Here is a 21,995-nt window from a genome sequence, read left to right on the forward strand (position 1 = left end):
TTAGGATTTAATTGCATTCAAAATTCATCCATTTGGATTACATAGTTTTAACGAAAAAATGTTACCGGGCAATTGCGTGATTAATCGCATCCAGAATAAAAGGTTGTGTTTACATAATATATGTGTGTGTACTGTGTATGATTATTATGTACACTCTAAAAAATCCTGGGTTAAAAACAACCCAAGTTGGGCTGAAAATGGACTAGGCCAGCAATTGGGTTGTTTTAAGCAAACATTTAACCCAACAGCTGGGTTAAAACAACCCATGCACTGGGTTAAAACAACCCAATTGCTTTAATTGGGTTAGTCCATTTTCAACCCAACTTGGGTTGTTTTAAGCAAACATTTAACCCAACAGCTGGGTTAAAACAAGCCAATTGCTTTAATTGGGTTAGTCCATTTCCCTTTTTAACAACTTGGGTTGTTTTTAACCCAGCATTTTTAGAGGGTATAAATAAATACGCATGTATGTATTTAAGAAAAATATGTTATATTTACATTTTAATATAATATTATATTATATAATATTTATATATAAGATAAATTATATAAAAAAATACAGTACATGCAAATATGTCAAATATATACATGCATGTGTGTGTATTTATATATACATTATAATCATACACAGTACACACACATATATATTTTGTGAACATTATTCATTATTTTGGATGCAATTAATCACAAATATATATATATATATATATATATATATATATATATATATATATATATATATATATATATATATATATATATATGCCAGTTATGCATACATTTAACAGGAAAGAAATTTCTGCACAAACTTTCATAATTTATTTTAACTATTTGCCTCCATTAGATTTTATTTAAATAATTATATTTTCAAATGCATTTATTGCTTAGAATCTGCATAGATCTGTTAATTGTGAAAACAATTACATTCCATTAAAAATATGAACATGGTTACAATATGGCTAGCTGTGAAACAAGCGATATTCAATGAATTAAAATGTGTCAGATTGAAACAAACTGATTTGTTGATGTGTAAACCTGGTTATTGTGTATTTAAATCACATTCAGTTTATTAGTACTTACCTGTTGCTTAAATGTTGACAAATATGCGTCACATTTAAGTGTGTTAGTTTATGTTAAAACTGTGTAGTCCGAATGGATGTAATTCAAAGACAAAGTAAATCTTTATTTTTCTTTTTTTTTTTTACTGTAAATGCAAAAATAGGGGAAATGAGCAGCACAATTAAATGAATGCATTGCAACACATGCTTTGTTAATCATAATAATAGTGTTTGAATTTGTTGTATCGCTCGTCCTCGTGCTCTTTCAACAGCTGCACAGAACAGACAGACTTTCACAACCTTGTATTTGATTGGAGACAGGGACTGTGACCTAGAGCTGCTTATGTTTACATACATTTCTTTAAGGTGCCAAAAATAATCTAGCCTTCTAACAGTCTCAAGCTGAGGACATTTGTGCGGAGGAGTGAGTCTGTCAATAACTGATGCGTTTCCGTCATCTGCATTACGCCATCATCAAATGGGCACGCCGGTCTTTGTTACAATATGTTTTGTTTTTGATGTCACCTCACATGCTAGCCTCAAGGTCTTGCCATCTCATTGGCCTTCCCTCACTCTTTCATATGTTCTCTCCAGTCGCTCTGTGAGATTTTCTCTTTGTCGTGTATTCTCACGAGATTTGCAGTGCCATGACATACAGCAGTGAGATCGGTCCCTGACTCATGGACTTCTATGGACACTTATTTATTGACATTAGCATTATATTTTGTATTAAAATAAATCAAGTTATGTTTAAAGAGTATGTTTATGGATTTATGGACCAATTTTTGTTTCCCAAAGTCTGTGACCATTACTGTGTAACCTCCCCTCGCCCTTGGGTGCCATAGCAGGACGCCCTCTTCAGGTTGTGGTTGGGGCCGGCTTGAGGTCCCTTTTAACCCAGGCCAGCTCATTGCCGGAGATGATTTAATCAAGAACCCATCTGTAATATTCCCGAACCTTTTACTTGGTTGCAGAATTTGTTTTTTTTTTTTGAATGTTTTTTTAAAGAGAAGATATGACTATAATAATAATAATAATAATAATAAAGATGTTTGTGTTATTATTCATTTACAGCTTGCCAAGAGATTTGATTTTACTGCAGCCTCCAGAAGGGCTTTTCAAACTGTACTGAACCCTTAACTGCTTAAAGTCACTATAAAAATCTAAATTGACTATTCCTATTTTTTACAGAATATTGCAGTATTTATTACAAATTATTTATCCGTGCACATCATTTATTCTTTGTTTAATTCATATGCCCTCGTAATTGTTAATCAAAAGAACTTCCCCTCATCTCTTGTCTTCTCTGATGACGCGTTTACTGCCTTGAGGGCGGGACGACCTGTCACTCACATGACATCACAGCAATAGCAAACCACAATGATCCAATCAATTCCCCATGGACAAAATCAAGTCGCATACAAATTTTTTTCTTGTTCGAGAAGCTATTTCAATTGGCTGTACCAACCCGATCTCACAGGAAAACGCAAGTATTTTACGAGGTGGCAATTTTGTATGAATTTGTACGATTTGATTAATAAAAAAACATACAATTTTCAAACAAATCTCACTAAACCTACCTGTCACTGAGGTTTAAAGGAACATGCTGACTTTTTGTGACTTTAGCTTATTCACCGTATCCCCCAGAGTTAGATAAGTCCATACCATTCTCATCTCCGTGCGTGCCATAACTCTGTCTGACGCACCCACCGCTAGCCTAGCTTAGCACAAAGACTGGAGGTAAATGGCCATATCGATCTAGAAAATGTCAGCTTTTCATTTTCAGTCTTAGTACACGATGTAACTATACACATCACAACATGTAAACAGGAAAATGTTGGCGTTATTTTGTCACTTATTGAGCAGTAGCCATTTACCTCCAGTCTTTGTGCTAAGCTATGCTAGCGGTGGGTGCGTCACAGACAGAGTTATGGCACGCACGGAGATGAGAATGGTATGTATGAACTTATCTAAATCTGGGGGATATGGTGAATAAGCTAAAGTCCCAAAAAGTCGGAGTGTTCCTTTAAACATCGTACGAAAACGTACAAATGAGATCATATGAATACGTATAAATTAGCCACCAATTCAGCAAAACGTTAAATACTGGATATACTCCACAATAGGGAAGAAAACACTAAGTGCCAACTTCAGTTCAAAGTATAGACCTTAGTCACTTAGTCCATGCCTCGACGGATCAGGGCCACAATATAGCCTATTGTGGTTTTATATTTCTCACAATATTGCATTTTACAATATTACTGAATACTTCCAGTTATTCAATATTTATATTATTTAATTCAATCATAACCTACAGTTAAATTTTAAATGTAAGACTCATTATCACACGGAGCAAAAATGAGATGGGATGAAAAAATCTCAATATTTGGTAACACTATATTTTGAGGTGACGCAGTTACTACATGTAGCCTACTTACATTTACATTTATGCATTTAGCAGACGCTTTTATCCAAAGCGGCTTACAACTTGGGGGTACACGAAGCGATCATGGTCATGAAGAGTCGAGTAAGTGCAAAAAGTGCCTGAAATACTGAGACCATGTACATTGCTCAGTGTAGCACAGGCTAGAGTAGGGAGGGAAAAAGAGGAAAATAAAGTTTTTTTTTATTATTATTATTTTTTTATGAGGTTAAGTGCTCACGGAAGAGCTGAGTTTTTAGTTGACTTTTGAATGTTGTCAATGATTCTGCGTCTCGGATGGCGTTGGGAAGATCGCTCCACTATCTTACTAAAGTGCTTACTATAGTAACAGTAAATTATGCTATAGTAAGTACATGTAGTTAATTAATATTACTCCGTACTTATTTGAGTAAGTACAAGGTAAATATGTCACCTTAAAATGAAGTCTAACCTCGAATGTAACATTTCTTGTGGGAACACAAATATTTTGCAAATTAACGCAAAGATTCTCTCTCATTTTTCCCCCCTTCACCACATCCCTTTAGGGCAGGGCAGGGTTGCCCAATCCTGTTCCTTGAGATCTACCTACCTGCAGAGTTCAGCTCCAACACACCTGTCTGTAATTATCAAGTGCTTCGGGAGATCTTAATGAGCTGGTTCAGTTGTGTTTGATCAGGGTTGCAACTGAAATCTGCAGAAAGGTAGATCTCCAGGAACAGGATTGGGCACCCTTGCTTTATGGGCTTCGTATTATCATAACAGGACCACAACAAAAATTATGCCAGGATGAAAGCTTACTAAACTGCATGATAATGTGACAATATTGTATCACAAAGTACTAGTGGTCGATATCTTTGAGCCCTAATTTAAGACAATTTACATGGCAACATTTCCCACAGATGGACAACCAATTATTACTTTAACCCATGATTTACAAATTCTATAATCACTAACCCAGTCAAGTATACGAATATTGTGAAATATGGAATAGAATAACACCAACCCAGGGTGCAGAATCATGTGAAAAGCCCATTGAAACTAATATGATCTATTGTATCCCTCTAAATAGCATTTATACTTAACTTGACCCCCTTCCGCACATCTGGTTTTACTTTAAGGAAGTTGGGATGCAAGAAGCATTTGTGGATTTTTTGTATAGCATAAAGAGCTCTAGACGATGAAAATGCTGAGTGTCTTTCCTCACGTTGACTCCTTAATATCAGTTGGTTATACATGTCACATGTCTCATTATTGTGTTGACTTGATCCTTTCAACTCTGGACTAACTGTGACTCCATACAGTATCTAATGCCAAGTGAGTATCCTTAAATGCTCAGGGATTTTCTCGGGCTTTATCGTTCTTCTTTGCCATCGCTGCTGAGAGCATGTATGGAAATATTGTAATATTGCCAAAACAAACACGGACAGCAGTCAGGCGGCTCTACACACTCTGCCGTGTAGGTGACCGCTGACAGAAACGGCGAACAGCTTCATGCACATATATCAGCACTGTTCAAACATCTGCGTTGCATAAAAGTTTGAATGTATGAAGAAGGAAAAAACAAATGGCTAAAAATGCGAGACGGAAATACCAATACAGAGACATGTTTTCCTCCCCCTTCAAGTTCCACAAACATTCCTGGAGTTGAACATGAGGCTCAGTTCACGCTGCCATTCTAACAAGAATCTGGCCGTGATAAAAAGAGTGATGTGTCATCTGGACAGAGATGATTGTTTCCTGAAGAGTTACTCTCATTTAAACCGATAAGCTACATGATAAAAGATGGTAACAGACCCTTTAGGCCAATAAGTGAGAAACTCGCTCTCGGTGTACTTAAAGTTGACACGAAATGAAAATGTTAAATATATTTACATTATTGTAAATGATATGTGTTTCCATACATCCAGGGGTTTTATTTATCATTTTTTAACGTGCAGGATCTTTATTTTGTTTTGGAGGTTTCGTACATTTTCTCATAAGCATCACCTCTTTTTTCAGAGTCGGAAAACAGTTTGTTTGAAGATTCAGTCTCTCTAAACCACTCCTTTCTGAGAGCTTCCTCTTCTTTGATTGGTCAGACGGCCCATGTCTGTTATGATTGGTCAACTCTGATTGGTCAGACAGCCCAGTCTGTTACGATTGGTCAGAAAAGAAACACCTATTACCATATATGAATTATAGCTCCAGAGGCTTCCTCAGCGCTTGGTACACAGTGATGCGAATGGTAATGTTGGCGTCGGTTTTTCCATATCAATTCCAGCGAGAGTCCTCATCCTTTTGAAGTGAAGCAAAGTGGATTCGCAGTTCTGAAAACAGCATCTTCTCGACATGTCGACAACACAAACTAGCTCTTCCAGGGGTCAAGGAGGCTCAACCAACTCTGAGTTAAAACTTGAACTTACCCTGAGATGGGAAACTCTGAGTTTTGGGTTTAAGAACAGCTGAATTGAATTAGTTAAATCAAATCTGAGTAGACGGACTCTGAGTTAAGCGCGTACACCACGACTATGAAATTAACATTTGACGTCTCAAGCCAGCCAACAGCATGAAGGCATGGCTCGCAAAACACCAGCACCACTGACAGATGACGAAGAGATGAGGAAGAATATTAATATTAAAGTTTTTGTAGGAAATAAAGATGACCATAAAATTGTGTTCAATTAACAGCTATACCTCAGACTACCCATCCATCTGAGGCTAATCCGTTTTCAGAAAGTGTGATGATGGGAATATGGGTGTCATTAATGCATCCAACCACTGGAAATCCTAAAGGAAATTCTAATTATTAGGTTACTTCTAGAGGTTTATCAAGTGAACGTCAAGATCCTATATAAAAGGACATGCCATTTTAGTCACTTTGACGGTGTCCTCATGATGAAATATGCGCAATGAATGAATGTTCCTGCACTGCAAAGAATGCTTTTCTCACTTTGTATTTTCGTCTTGTTGTTTCGTCAAAATATCTAAAGATTCTTAAGATACCATATTTTGCTAATTATCTGCCAGTGGGGTAAGAAAAATAATTTGGCATTAGGATTATTTTTCTTACCCCACTGGCAGATAATTTGACTTGTTTTAAGTAAAATGCGCTTACTTTAGATAAAAATTTGTTTATATTTGTACTTGAAATAAGACAAAAATACTCAGTAAGAAAAGCCTTTGTGCAGCGTGAATGAATGTGTTTACATTTGTATATGGAGACTGAAATCAGTGTTTCAGAACAACTCATTTTTCACGTAGTCTACATGTTCCAATCTTCACCTGAGGCTGGGTTTTACAGTACATCCCTTGAAAGGCCTGGAAACTTCCTCCAAACACTGAGCATTTTAAATAACCCAGCCATTCATTAGAAATCAGCAGATCAAAATGCTTGCTTAGTGACCCTTTAATTCCCCCACGACTAGGGGCTATTTTGTCCCTCAAACGCCTCTGTGGAGACTCAATGGAGACGGTTGCTTGGGAGATTCTCTCAAACCCGTCACGTTCAAAGCATTGTTGTCTTAATGATCTGGCAGGTACTAAACACATGTGCTGTTATTTAGGAACACCTTCATGATCCCCTCAGTTCAAAAGCAGATCTGACAGCATTTATTTTTGGTCAACATAATTAAGAAATGTTGTGACAGCTCCTAGCAAATTACTGCTCGGGCAAAGGCCAGACATATTTCACCAGCTGTGTCTTATGCAAGTCACAAAGGGTCAGTTCTATTCTCTATTCTCAGTTCTATCCTATTCAGCGGAACACAAATGTTCAGCGTTTGCTCTGAGGATTGGCTGACTGCTCCCTCTAGTGGAAAACATCTGAAGCACAATAAAAAGCAGCAGCAGACGGATATACAAAATAACTAAATATACAATACCTTAAAATTTATTTACTCACCTTCATGTTTTTTTTTTAAAAATGTGGCTATTTGATAATTGTTTTTTTTCCTGTGGAAAACATTCCATACAGTTTTTTCCATACAATAATATAGTCGATGCAGATGAGGGCTATTGAGCCACTCAGGTCTCACTCACCCTCATGTCCTTTGCAAACCTGTAAGACCTTCATTCATCTTTAGAACACAAATTAAGATATTTTTAATGAAATCTGTGAGCGTTCTGACGAGCCCATAGCAGCAACACCATTACCACTTGCATGGCCCAGAAAGGTAGCAAAGACCTCGTTAAAACAGTCCATGTGACTACAGAGCTTCAACCTTTAGATTATGAAGGGTTGAGAAAAAGAGACTTTATTCAATAATTTCTTCCCCTCCGTGTAAGTCTTTGAATACTGAGCCGACATTCTGATGTAGAACCTGGAAGCGCTGCACTGTTTAATACATGAACAGCGTCAAAGCTGCCACAGAAGAGAATAAATTGTTTAATAAAGTGTTTTTAATTTTTTTATTTCAATGTTTAATTTATTACAAAAGTATTATCGTCGCTTCATAACATTAAAGGTGCTGTATGCAAGTTTTTCACTTTACTAAAGCATAAAAATACCATATTATGCTTGCAGATATTTAGAAAACATTCTAAATTCACCTATACTTGTTTCTCCGAAAAGCCAGTTATTCTACTTTGAAGTGCGCATTCCGTGTCGGATTGTTTTTGTTTTGGTCTGTGCGATAACACACGTTGCCAATTTACCCAATAGTGTTTCGACACCACAGGTTGCCAGTTGGTGGAAAACAAACTGAGTTAGATATTGCAGATTCTATCCGACCTAAAAAGCCTCGGCATCAATCTAAAAATCTCTATGTAGGACAGCATATTAAAACATGAATTAATCATCAACTTACAGTGTGGCTTTCATTGTCAATTGCGCTCACGTGTCCTCAAACTGGCAACCCGTGTGTCGAGTCTGGGGAGCAATTTCGACCACTAGCTGTTAGTCCTACATCGCACCTTTAAGGTTGAACCACTGTAGTCACATGGACTATTTTAATGATGTCTTTACTACCTTTCTGAACCTTGAAAGGTTTCATTAAATGGCTGTCTGTTGAGGGGTCAGAGAGCTCTCGGATTTCATCAAAAATATCTTCATTTGTGTTCTGAAGATGTTTGGAATGACATGAGGGTGAGTAAATAAAGCCAGCATTTTGATTTTGGGGTGAACTAACCCTTTAAATACCATTGAAATCCCTACTAGAAATTCATACTTTTATTCAACAAGGATGCATTAAAGGGTCACTTCAGTGATTTAGCATTAAGCTTTGTATCAGTAGAAACCTCGTAGTACATTTGAATTATGATACTTTCCCGCCAGAGGCTAAAAACTACAGCCAGTAGAGGGAGCTGTTCCGCATGTTTTCAACCCGCCCACAGGGGAGAGATCTCACTCTCAGAATGTAAATGCGCTCGGCTCGGCCTCGGGCATTCATAACGGAGCGGTGCAGAGCAAGAGTGTTTCAACTTTTCAACAAATTCCTATGAAAGTTTAGCTTTACATATATGCGATCAGAAAACGCGATGAGAATGACTGTCGCGCTTACCTCAGCTCTTACTTCGCTCTCGTGCTGAATAAAAATCTGACTCCTGCTGCGTTTGTCTTGTGACTTTCGTTCGGCTCACTCACACTTTATTGAAAATACACGTTCAGTTTTTAATTGTAGTGTCAATTCTCTAACTGAACAAAATGTTTGTATTATTACAAAGATCAAAACGGCGTTGGGGGCGGTGTAGGGAGTGGCCTCATAGGGCAGCGAAGCAAGTGCATTCTGGGTCATTTCTCAGTCTAGAAGGCACCAAATAAAAAAATTATTTCACATTTTTACTACATAAATGACACATTTTAAATACACATTCATCTTCCCAGCGCTGAAGTGCCCCTTTAAGTCAAAATTGAGCGTAAATAGATTTATAAATGATACACAAAAAAAAATTGCAATCAATTAAAAGCTTTTCTGTTAGTATTTAGTTATTTTTAGTTGTTGAATATGGCAATGTAAATGTATTTGGTCTTGGCAGTTTAGATCTGCCACGCAGCTGGACTTGTAATTGATTATAGTACTCGCTTCTGTGAGCATGTAAGATCTGCTGTACCTGCATAAATAGACATACATCAATCCAGTAGCAGATCTAGGCAGGTGGAGCTGGGGAGGTGGAGAGTTTCAGAGGAACTAACTGTTAAATGTTGATCAAGCAATCTCATTGGCTGCAGGATGAGCAGAGGCCAATCAACTCATGCCATGTGGTAATGATGTGATTGCTAGCAGACTGCATGTAAAGGACCCATCAACCTGCGCCCTCAAGAGTTTCATGACTGAACTAGATATTTAAATAGAAAACAGTAATCATAATTTGGAATTATATTTCACAATAGTACTTTAGTTTTTACTGTAATTTTGATCAAATAAATGCTTTGGTGAGTATATGAGATTTTTCACAAACATTACAAATATATCTTACTGACCCCAAACTTCTGAATGCCATTGTACATTTTCGGAGGAGCAAATTTTAAGAAAGTAATTACTAAATGTCAGTCTATTCCGCACCTAAAGCTATCATATGACTTGTGAATTAAAAATACTGTGTACAATCAAGTTTGACAGACTGTTGCTGTTCCCTGTATGGAACATTCTTCAAAATGTCTATTTGTCATACAAGTGGGTCTGGAGGGATGAAGTAAAAAATAAAAAATGAAAACACTCAAACCACAAAATATTTCTAGTCAAATTTACTGAGACAAAACAGTCCAATTATTCATATAATACATATGAACCTTCAATCATGTACCACATTCTGTTTTTCTCTTTGTCTGGCTGTCTACAAGAAGCAAACTACCGCCTACATTAAGACTCAAATATTAACCGTAATCCTTTAAGACTTCCTAAACTCTGGAAAAGCAACCAACCATTAAAGATTTGTTTAAATAAATCATTTGCGAAGTGCATAAACTGCATATACATATGAAAAGCACACGTTCAAAACAAACAAACAAAACAAGAAAATAGTATGAATGTGTACAAATTCTTTCAGCAATTACTTGGCACTCAGAGCAAAAAGGCACAAGCGCTATATCAAAAGGCAAAGCAAGAATGAACAAGCCAGCTGACTTACTAAGTCTAAGTTATCGGCAGTGCATGAAAGGCAATGATATTACACCAGTAAAAAAAAAATACAGAACAGGTTTTTGAAGTAGCAACACTCATAAATTACAAAGCCATGAAAATGAATGTATAAAAAAAAAGACATCAGATTTTTTTTTTTTCTCAAAAGAAAAAAAAAAATTGTTCCTTTCACTATGAATTCAGGTCAAATCTTCATATGAAGAATCCTGCTCACTTTAGTCTTCAACAAAACTATGAAAAGAGAAAACAGAAGACAATAATTAACGTTTTTGTAGTCAACACAGAGACTATAAAATGGTATTGTTTTCAAAAACTTGGACTTTGAAACCCGTTTTTAGGCCCCCCAAAATGCCAATGTTGTGTAAATGAATGGCCAAAACAAAGTTTTCCATTTTTTGGTTGAAAACGGTGATGTGTAAACGGTCCCTCAGTGTAGGTTTATTGTTTTAAAAGGTACACTATGAAATTAACTAAATTTAAGTCAATACATAAAATCATCTTTTTCCAGCATGTGTTTTTTGTATTACTCTGGTTCATTTTGGTAAGATTTTATATTTTTGACCTGTTGGGATTGTTTTTGCTAGCCTGGCTCCGCCCTCCTACACACTTCCGCTCAATTTTCATTTTCCTTCAGTACTCAGTCTGGGTTTGCGGTATATTCTCTGTTTTTCTCCGGTCAAATTTTAACCGGTCCAATCAGCGAACAGAGGGAGTGGCTGAGAACGATGACGATGTCGTGTTTCGGGCCCTATCATACACCCGCAATCCGACACCAGGCGTGACGCAAATGTTTTTTGCTAGTTTCAGCCCAGCACGCCCCTGGTGAAAATGATAACTGTAAAATGATAACTGTGTTGGGCTGAAACTAGCAAAAATGAGGTAAAACGAGGTGTGTTCAGGCACATTGTTGGCGCATTGCAATTTTGAGGCAACTGAAATCGACTGTTTTTTTTTTTGTTTTGTTTTTTTAAGAGCACGTTAGTAATATTTGTCTATAGGCAGGTCCACAGTGCGTACACTCTGCTTAACACACACACACAAGGCGGAGCAGCAGCACACAAAAATGTTTAAATATGAAAAATTAAAGGATTCCTCTCTGGAGAAGAGTTCTGTTTTTCCGCTCGCAACTGGCTTTTAAAGTTAATGGGAGATGAGACTCTGATTGGTTTATTGAACATTATGCCCAAAACACACCCATGACTCATTAAGAGACTAGAGACAACCCTTTTAGACCATTTTTAGGCCGCCGATCATTTTTCCCATCGTTAAAACTACAAAAAGTAGATTCGGACATGCCCTAAGTGCACCTGCGCCATGCGCTTTAGACCATGTGCTTAGTTTATTCAAATATAGCCTGGTCCTACCAGACTCTCTTACATTTCATTTGTACAGAGAGTCTGGCCACTCTCCATTGACAAGTGTTTACTTCCTATAAGGCGGGTACTCTGTTGAATTTTAAAACAATTGGATCTGCCAAGAGTCACTCTGGATCTGCCATAACCAATCGCTAACGTTTGGTCGTGACTTATGTCATCAGTGTTAAAACCTTGTGCATTCGGATTGTGATTTATTCATGGTGGAGGGGAGAGTTGTGTGATCGGGAATGCGCTGCTCATGTGGTCCATAACATGATTGTATACTGTAAATAAAATATCATATGCTTGGTATGATAAGAATAAATGCTGCCGTAAATAACGGACCAATTCAAATGTTTACGTGCTTTTCTTCCTTTAATTTTTTGAGTGGTGATGAAATACAGTATATTGCTCTTGAAAATACTTGCCAGCATTTAAAGAAATACAAGTCAAGAAATTCATCCAAATTACAGCGAAGCGCAACCGCACAGTGCTCTGCAGTGGTCAAAAAGGATAGAAACAGTGAATTTTGAAGTTATTTATTCTTGAAAACTCAGAGATGTGGATTCGGACAGCAATTAAATTACCACACGACCTTGGTGTTTATCTAAAACAGTAGGTAATTCGGCCAGAGATTTTTACGCGGGTGGTGGGAGATGGACGACAATCACTGACTAGCCCCTGTAAATGATGACAATACCTTCCAACCGCACGAGAAACAATTACCGGGGCTTCAGCCAACTCCTTCACCACTAACTGAGCGAGCTGGAAAATCACACTTTTCCCGGGACACAACATCATGACCACCAACAAAACTCAGCAAAGTTTGTTCTTGCTCCGGCTTTAACTTCTGGATATTCGCCAGCGGTGCGCTCGCATCTTTTCTCCGCCGCCATTACTGGACTACAACTCAAACTAGCGCACGACATCAACGTCATCGTTCTCAGCCACTCCCTCTGTTCGCTGATTGGACCTGTAAAAATTTGTTCGGAGAAAACCTACGAATATACCGCAGTCCCAGATGGAGTACTGAAGGAAAATGAAAATTGAGCGGAAGTACGTAGGAGGGCGGAGCCAGGCTAATTCAAATAGGGCCCTAAATCTAGATCTTCCGGGGTATCAACTGTTTTAAAAAAAAATAAATAAATGGAGATGCCATTTTAGGTATGGCATTTTATGGAACAGATAAATTGCCTCTCTTAAAGTTCATTGAAAAAAAAAGTACCACAAACTGTATATTAATGGGTATAGCAAGAGTAACATCTTCAGCTAGTCAGTTTGAGATTATTTCCAATTTGAGATTCTCTCTCTTAAGCCTAGTAGTGAATGTTTTATAAGCAGTAGGGTAACCATATTCATCCACACAGAGCCGAAGCATAACCAAACCAATGTTCTTCCGCAAAATGCATGCAGTTTTGTTTAACCGCTAGAGGGCCAGAAGTTACATAGTGTACCTTTAAATAAAGGGGTTTTTTTTGGTACAATTTCTGTATTACACTGTATTACAATTTCTGGACACTAAATTTTTCAACTAAATATCAAAATAAATCTAATTATTAAACTAAATTAACCATATAAACTAAATTACTGATCTAATTACTGAGCTAAAGCCCACACTGTCACTGTGTGATAATGAACTGATGACATCACCGTTTTCTCCAGAATGGCTAGACGGCTGAATAAAATGATGCTGCATTATTTTCCTGTTGAACACTGTGAAACTGCTTTGAAACAATCTGCATTGTTAAAAGCGCTATATAAATAAAGTTGACTTGACTTGACTATAGACAGATACACCTTGAAATCCTAACAAAAAGCTGATTTAACACACACTGCCTTTTTGTGAACACATGCCCCAATGTGAGTCTACCAATATTTTTAAAGACAAAACTAGTCATGAAACATGTAAAATGTAACAAGAAAAAAAAAAGTATAAAATTATTATTTTGGTCTAAAAATGTGTAATTTATGAAAAAACAAGAACACGGTTCAACCTTTAATTTTCTTTTATTATATAGTTTATTTGTGTTCTCATCAGCTCTAGCAAAATTGATAACATTTTAATTTAAAAACATTTTTGTACATAAAATATTAAATCTAAAAAATATATTTATTTTAAATAAAATGGACGTGTTTAAACTGACATCTGCTAGGGAACACCAGCTGTGTAATTTTACTGAAATATAAACCTTGTGACAACTAACCCCGGTCTCCTCTATATATTTTATATTGTTCCACTGTAATTTTTCTACTTGTTTTAAATATAAACCTCCTTAAAGGAGTAGTTTACTTTAAAATTTAAATTACCCCATGATTTACTCACCCTTAAGATGACCTCCTTCTTTCGGATGAACACAATCAAAGTTATATTAATAAATATCCTGATGCTTCCAAGCTTTACAATGGCAGTGAATGGGTCCATTGAGTTTGAAGCTCAAAAAAGCACATCCATCCATAATAAACGTACTCCACACGACTTTGGGGATTAATAAAGGCCTTCTGAAGCGAATCGACGGGGTTTTGTACAAAAAATATCCATATTTAAAATTGACGCCAGTTACGCTTTCTGTGCAAGTTGAATACGGAAGGCGGTCTGCCAGAAGTGTTAAATATTATTATTATAACTCTGTGTTCATCAGAAAGAAGAATGTCAAATACACCTAGGATGGCTTGAGGATGAGTAAATCATGGGGTAATTTTCATTTTAAAGTGAACTACTCCTTTGAATTTGTTATTGTATATAGTCAATTTATGCTTGTAAACTTTGAATGAAGTACCGTTGAGAGGTTACACTACAGTGAGTAAATACTGCCACCGTGTGGTAGTCACATAATGGATCAGTCAACCAATGGCTTTTGCACTGCCAGACGTGTAGGGAGATTCTTACCTTCCACCGGTTTCCACACTCGTTGCACAGCACGAAGGTGGTCATGGGTTCATCTGCGCTGCGTGTCTGGACCTGCGGGGAGAGATTGCATACTGCATTCCTGCTTGTTTCATGCTTCAATGCAGCTTTAGCCCACTTGCAAACTTCCTTTCAGACGAGCAAACGGATCAAAGACTTGTGCGAATTTGCTCCGGGCACAGAAATGTGGGGCTGTTTGTGTTTCAGAAACTTGAGCCGCCCCCGTTTTCTTTTTTAAAGCGTGGCTTAAGTGTACAAATACTTGTGTAACCTACTGCTGTGTCGCTCAGATTGATAGTTGTTTTAATAATCATGGCAAGTATAAACACTTCTGGTTATGAAACGGTCCTAAACGCTGGTGAGATGTTGTAACGGCATACCTGAGTGTAAGTGCAGTTCTTGCCCCTGCATTTTCCACAGATGAACATGTCGGTCTCCGTGCCGCCCACTTTGGAGAGCTGATGCTCTCGAATGGACTCCTTGGTCAGCGCTTTCCTGATCTCTTTCAGCTCTGCGCTTGCCATCTCCTGCCAAACACGCAATTAAGACAAACACGCTTCACATCGTGCCAAGAAACTGCAGTTAACTAGAACTTAAATGGTTTTGCGATGGTCTTTTCTTCTCTATTGTGACGTATATTAGAGTGAAACGGCTTCTTGAACAAGAACAAAATGTCCCGCCCTCACGGCAGTTAACACGTCATGATGCATACCGCAATATTCCACAACAAATAAGACTTGTCATTTTAATCTCATGATGACTTTAACACTTCTCAATCCAAACGTACCTCTGCGGTCATACTGGCGATGCGGTCTGGCGAGATGTTGCCACACAAGACGTTCCGGCGTAAGTCTGGGTTTTTCTGGTCCTTGAGGTTGGAAATGCGACTCCTCAGTCTGGTCTTGTACTTTATGTCAGTGGATTTGAACTCCTGGTAGATACGTGTGCCATGAAGTCCAGTCAAGGAAGCACAAAGTCATTATTTGACATTCTCCTCTCGCAGTTTAATGTGCAGAGAGGCTACTGTAAGTAAACCATTTGTTGGCGGATTTCAATGAAAAGTGTAAACACTGTGGCGCTATCAAAACATTGAGGTAATAGGTCAAGGTTTGGCTGATTCTCACGACCCCTGCTGGTAGATGTAACTACACAATTTGCAGGCAAAATGTATATTCATCCATTCAGTTTTATGTGGATTCAAAATACATTTTTGCTAGAAAAAATTAATCACCAACATTTCATACACTGCCTTTGTTTTTGAAAGAATTGGATACTTTTATTCAGAAAGGACACATTTTTCAAAAGTGACTGTAAATACTTTTTTGTTACAATAAATGCTGCTCTTTTAGAACATTATATTCATCAAAAACAAATCATGGTTTCTAAATGGTTTGCAAAAATATATTCAAATAATAAAAAATATATATTTCACAACATTACTGTTTTACCAACTAATTTTGGTCACGAGAAGGATATAATCTTCAATCTGTGCTGCCAAGTGTTCACAGTCTGCTCCGATTGTCTTGTGATCACCTGAGAAATATATACAAAGAATAATTTCCTTAAATGTAACATGTAACAGTTTATGCTTAACATGCCCCTATTATGCCGTTTAAACTGTTCCTAATTTTGTTTTGGAGGGCTCCTCCAATAGATTTACATGCATCTAAGGTCAAAAAACTTTCATTTTCTCATAATATACATTGAAGCATTACTTCATTTCTCAAAGAGTCTGAAAACGGTTCGTTCAAAGATTCAGTTTCTCTAAATCCCTCCTTTTCGTGAACCTACCCTGCTGTGACTGTTCAGATTGCCCAGTCTGTTGTGATTGGTCTACCCTGAATAGTCAGATGGCCCAGTCTGTTACGATTGGTCTACCTCTTGCGTGCGTGTCAGAAAAGAAACACCTATTAGGAATTTTAGCTCCAGAGGCTTCCTCAGCGCCTGGTACACAGTGATACAAATGGTAACGGTGGCGTCGGTTTGTCCGTATCAATTCCAGCACGAGTCCTCATCCTTTTGAAGTGCAGCAAAGTGGATTCACAGCTCTAAAAACAGCGTCTTCTCGACATGTCGACAACACAAACTAACTCTTCCAGGTCTCAGTTTTTGAGGGTGGGTCAATTTAGACATCGTTCACGAACAGCCAATGAAGAATATAGGCTAGCATTATGCAAATGTGTTACTTAGGTGTGTAACAGGCGGTGAGATGGGAACTGCTTATGAATCGTTTCACCAGTACCGAATCAATCAAGACAATAACTTGATTTGTTGTGCAACTTTATTTGTTGATCTTTAAAACTTTGCAGATCTTTTAGATTCACAAACAGCTTTATCACACACTACAAAACGGTAATATTCGAAAACGCCTAATAAGGGCACAAAAAAAAAAAAAAAAAAAGCCTTCAAATTATTATAATATTACACCATTTTTTTTCCAACGCATGTTCCAATAATGTCACTAAATACACTTGCCCCTAGTTTCACAGACAAGGCTTAAGCCTAGTCCCAGACTAAAATGCATGTTTGAGCTGCTTTAACTGAAAGCAACTTGCACTGACATAATAAAATATGCTATTGTTTTGTCTCAAGATGCACACCAGTAACTCACCAGTCAGTGAAACCAGGCCTTAAACATTTAACACGTAAAATTACATATAAATTATATATAAAGTTAAAGTACTTCATTCACACAGTGAGACCCACCCAATGAGTTGCGTTAACTCGAATCATTTGATGTCTTGTACCAGTCTAGTCAAAACCAATATTTAACAATATTAAAAAAAGGTAAAAAAAAAAAGTAAAAAAATGCTTTATTTAATTTCACCAAAAATATTTATATTTCTAAATATTAAATAACTATAAACTCTATTCAAATACACTGTGTAGCTAAAAATTACCTGAATTTAGTAAAACTATTACATTCAAATAGTTTAACTTTAATTTAAAATCCCAACATGAAAAGAAAACATTACCAGATATCTCCCTATAGTCACTTTTACAAAAATAAATGTTATAACACTTAATTTCAACATGTTAGTTCCCTTAATTTCCGTTTTAGTTCATGTAATTTTGTTCAATTAAGTGCAATAAACCGGAGTAAATATATTTGAGTAAAATTAACTTGTTTTATTTAGTGCATTTTACAGTGCAGTTACTTCCACAGCTTAATTTGTTCAGGGCTTACCATCAGTCTGTAGGGCTGCCACCAGCAGCTCTCTGCATTTAGTGCGCACGCTGTCCGTTGTGACGGGTGCAGGTGGGAAGGAGGTGAATTTTGGGGTGACTGGGGTGGTGGGAGTTTTTGGCGTCTCTTGTCTGTTACTAGACAACAAGAGAAAACAACATTTCAGTTTTGTCTTCACAATAACGAGTTTATATCCTGCAATTATGAGTTTATATCCTGCAATTCTGACTTTTTTCTCGCAATTATGGGATTATATGCCGCAATTCTGACTTTTTTCCTTCACAATAACGAGTTTATATCCTAGACAACAAGAGAAAACAACATTTCAGTTTTGTGAAACTCCTTAATATAATAAAAAAATTATTGAGTGTGCAAAAAAAAAGTGTTTGCTTTATGTGCATGTTTTTTAATAATTTCTTTATTTGCGAATTAAAGAACCAAGAAGTTGCTTTCTAAAGTATAAATCTGTTTATTTGTTCCACAATTTTAGAGTAGTATATATTGTGTAAAATAAAATATATTTATTTCATTGCAGGAATCGTTATTTACCATCTTTAGGTTAAATGTGATGTGATATACAGCCCTGGAAAAAGTTAAGTGGTCTCTTAATTTTTTCCAGAGCTGTATATTGGCCATCAAAAAAATCCGTAACCAATCAGCCACTAGTGACAAGAATAACTAACAAGTAGCTTGAAGATTTTGCCTACTTTACGTTCTCAACCGTTACAAGGTCAAACTTTTTCCTTTTCTTTTTATTAAATGAAAAATGCACAGATTAATTGTATGGAAGCTTGTTTTCACCACGTAATAAAAAAAATGTAAATGACAATTGCGACTTTTTCTCCCCTCACAATGTGAGATATTAAGTAAAATTCAGCAATTCTGACTTCTCGCAATTATGAGTTTATATCCCGCAATTACAAGTTTATATCCTGCAATTCTGACTTTTTTCCTTTGCAATTACGAGTTTATATCTAGGGATGCAACGATTATAGATTTTGTTGGTATGATTATAGTCTGAGAAATAATCACGGTTTCACGATTATTATGCATTCATTAATTTTTTACAACAATGTATAAAATCACATGAACACTTTAGATTTTAAAGTGTTATTTTTTGCTACCTTTTGAACCAGAAATAATACAGTAACCAAATACAGCACAAAAGTTTATATGCCGCAATTACGAGTTTATATCCTGCCATTCTGACTTTTTTTCTCGCAATTATGGGATTATATGCCGCAATTCTGACTTTTTTCCTTCACAATTACGAGTTTATATCCTGCAATTCTGACTTTTTTCCTTCACAATTACGAGTTTATATCCTGCAATTACGAGTTTATATCCTGCAATTCTGACTTTTTTCTCGCAATTATGGGATTATATGCCGCAATTCTGACTTTTTTCCTTCACAATAACGAGTTTATATCCTGCAATTACGAGTTTATATCCTGCCATTCTGACTTTTTTCTCGCAATTATGGGATTATATGCCGCAATTCTGACTTTTTTCCTTCACAATTACGAATTTAAATCCTGCAATTCTGACTTTTTTCTCGCAATTATGGGATTATGTGCCGCGATTCTGACTTTTTTCCTTCACAATTACGAGTTTATATCCTGCAATTCTGACTTTTTTCCTTCACAATTACGAGTTTATATCCTGCAATTCTGACTTTTTTTCTCGCAATTATGGGATTATATGCCGCAATTCTGACTTTTTTCCTTCACAATTACGAATTTAAATCCTGCAATTCTGACTTTTTTCTCGCAATTATGGGATTATGTGCCGCGATTCTGACTTTTTTCCCTTCACAATTACGAGTTTATTTCCTGCAATTCTGACTTTTTTCTCGCAATTATGGGATTATATGCCGCAATTCTGACTTTTTTCCTTCACAATTACGAGTTTATATCCTGCAATTACGAGTTTATATCCTGCAATTCTGACTTTTTTCTCGCAATTATGGGATTATATGCCGCAATTCTGACTTTTTTTCCTTCACAATTACGAGTTTATATCCTGCAATTACGAGTTTATATCCTGCCATTCTGACTTTTTTCTCGCAATTATGGGATTATATGCCGCAATTCTGACTTTTTTCCTTCACAATTACGAGTTTATATCCTGCAATTCTGACTTTTTTCTCGCAATTATGGGATTATATGCCGCAATTCTGACTTTTTTCCTTCACAATTACGAGTTTATATCCTGCAATTCTGACTTTTTTCTCGCAATTATGGGATTATATGCCGCAATTCTGACTTTTTTCCTTCACAATTACGAGTTTATATCCTGCAATTACGAGTTTATATCCTGCAATTCTGACTTTTTTCTCGCAATTATGGGATTATATGCTGCAATTCTGACTTTTTTCCTTCACAATTACGAGTTTATATCCTGCAATTCTGACTTTTTTTCTCGCAATTATGGGATTATATGCCGCAATTCTGACTTTTTTCCTTCACAATTACGAGTTTATATCCTGCAATTCTGACTTTTTTTCTCGCAATTATGGGATTATATGCCGCAATTCTGACTTTTTTCCTTCACAATTACGAATTTAAATCCTGCAATTCTGACTTTTTTCTCGCAATTATGGGATTATGTGCCGCGATTCTGACTTTTTTCCTTCACAATTACGAGTTTATATCCTGCAATTACGAGTTTATATCCTGCAATTTTGACTTTTTTTCTCGCAATTATGGGATTATATGCCGCAATTCTGACTTGTTTCCTTCACAATTACGAGTTTATATCCTGCAATTCTGACTTTTTTCTCGCAATTATGGGATTATGTGCCGCAATTCTGACTTGTTTCCTTCACAATTACGAATTTAAATCCTGCAATTCTGACTTTTTTCTCGCAATTATGGGATTATGTGCCGCAATTCTGACTTGTTTCCTTCACAATTACGAGTTTATATCCTGCAATTCTGACTTTTTTCTCGCAATTATGGGATTATATGCCGCAATTCTGACTTTTTTCCTTCACAATTACGAATTTAAATCCTGCAATTCTGACTTTTTTCTCGCAATTATGGGATTATGTGCCGCGATTCTGACTTTTTTCCTTCACAATTACGAGTTTATATCCTGCAATTTTGACTTTTTTTCTCGCAATTATGGGATTATATGCCGCAATTCTGACTTGTTTCCTTCACAATTACGAGTTTATATCCTGCAATTACGGGTTTATATCCTGCAATGCTGACTTTTTTCCGCAGAATTGTGAGACAAAACTTGTAATTGCGAATTATAAAAGTCAAATTTTGAGGAATTCAATTTGTAGGATAAAAAGTCATAAAAACTCCTACTTGTAGTTTTTAACTTTAAACTTGTAAAAAGTAACAATTACTTCTTCTTTTTTAAGTGGAAAAACAAGCTTCCATAGAATTGGTAACAATAAGATCTATAATATGCATTTAGAACATAGATCCCACACACCTGGTATCACTGGATCCAGGACCGTCTTTAGAAGACGAGGACTGGAGAGGAGATCCTCCTTTTTTCTTCTCCTCTGCTTTACCCTCGGAACCATCTACATAAAAGAAGATTCACAGTCCAGCTTTAACATCAGACACACTCATTGCATTCACTATCAACAAATTAACCTCCTTAAGATAATAAGAGCAAGAACAAACAGCAGCCTTGTCCCAACACTTTTTATAAATGAAACTCTTCAGTCTCCTTCTCAATTGTTGTCATTCACTCTGAAGTAAGGGAAACACTTGTCTAATTGTTGCTTTTTAAGCTGTCTGGGTGTGAATGTAGATACAGTACCAAGCAGTTTCTTCCAGGTTTTGATGAGTGATTTGGCCAGTGTCTGCACCTCCTCATCTGAGCTCTGCTTCCGCACTGCATTCACTGACATCCCAATCCGGGTCGACTGCACCATGGGACACATTGAAACAATGGGAATATCACATTTATTATAGTAAATATAAGAGTGGACTAACACAACATATATATAAATACTCAAAAGAGAGGGGATTATAAGTAAATAAAAGAAT

The 21,995-nt window shown here is 36.6% G+C and overlaps 1 protein-coding gene across 1 annotated transcript in view; it reads right to left on the reverse strand.

The window, feature by feature from the left end:
- Positions 1-9,767: 9,767 nt before the first annotated feature.
- tcea2 (transcription elongation factor A (SII), 2) overlaps positions 9,768-21,995 on the reverse strand; it is a 774,534-nt gene continuing 762,306 nt past the window's right edge. Inside the window, exons 4-11 of the mRNA XM_079803609.1 lie at positions 21,766-21,871; positions 21,430-21,523; positions 17,983-18,119; positions 16,272-16,328; positions 15,583-15,737; positions 15,176-15,322; positions 14,778-14,849; positions 9,768-10,766 (exon numbers count right to left, since the gene is read on the reverse strand). Coding sequence (XP_079659735.1) covers positions 10,758-10,766; positions 14,778-14,849; positions 15,176-15,322; positions 15,583-15,737; positions 16,272-16,328; positions 17,983-18,119; positions 21,430-21,523; positions 21,766-21,871 — 777 coding nt within the window. The 3' untranslated portion in view covers positions 9,768-10,757. The remainder of the gene's footprint in view (positions 10,767-14,777; positions 14,850-15,175; positions 15,323-15,582; positions 15,738-16,271; positions 16,329-17,982; positions 18,120-21,429; positions 21,524-21,765; positions 21,872-21,995) is intronic.

This window comes from Gobio gobio (genome assembly GCF_949357685.1).
Source record: "Gobio gobio genome assembly, chromosome: 21".
Lineage (NCBI taxonomy): Eukaryota > Metazoa > Chordata > Actinopteri > Cypriniformes > Gobionidae > Gobio > Gobio gobio.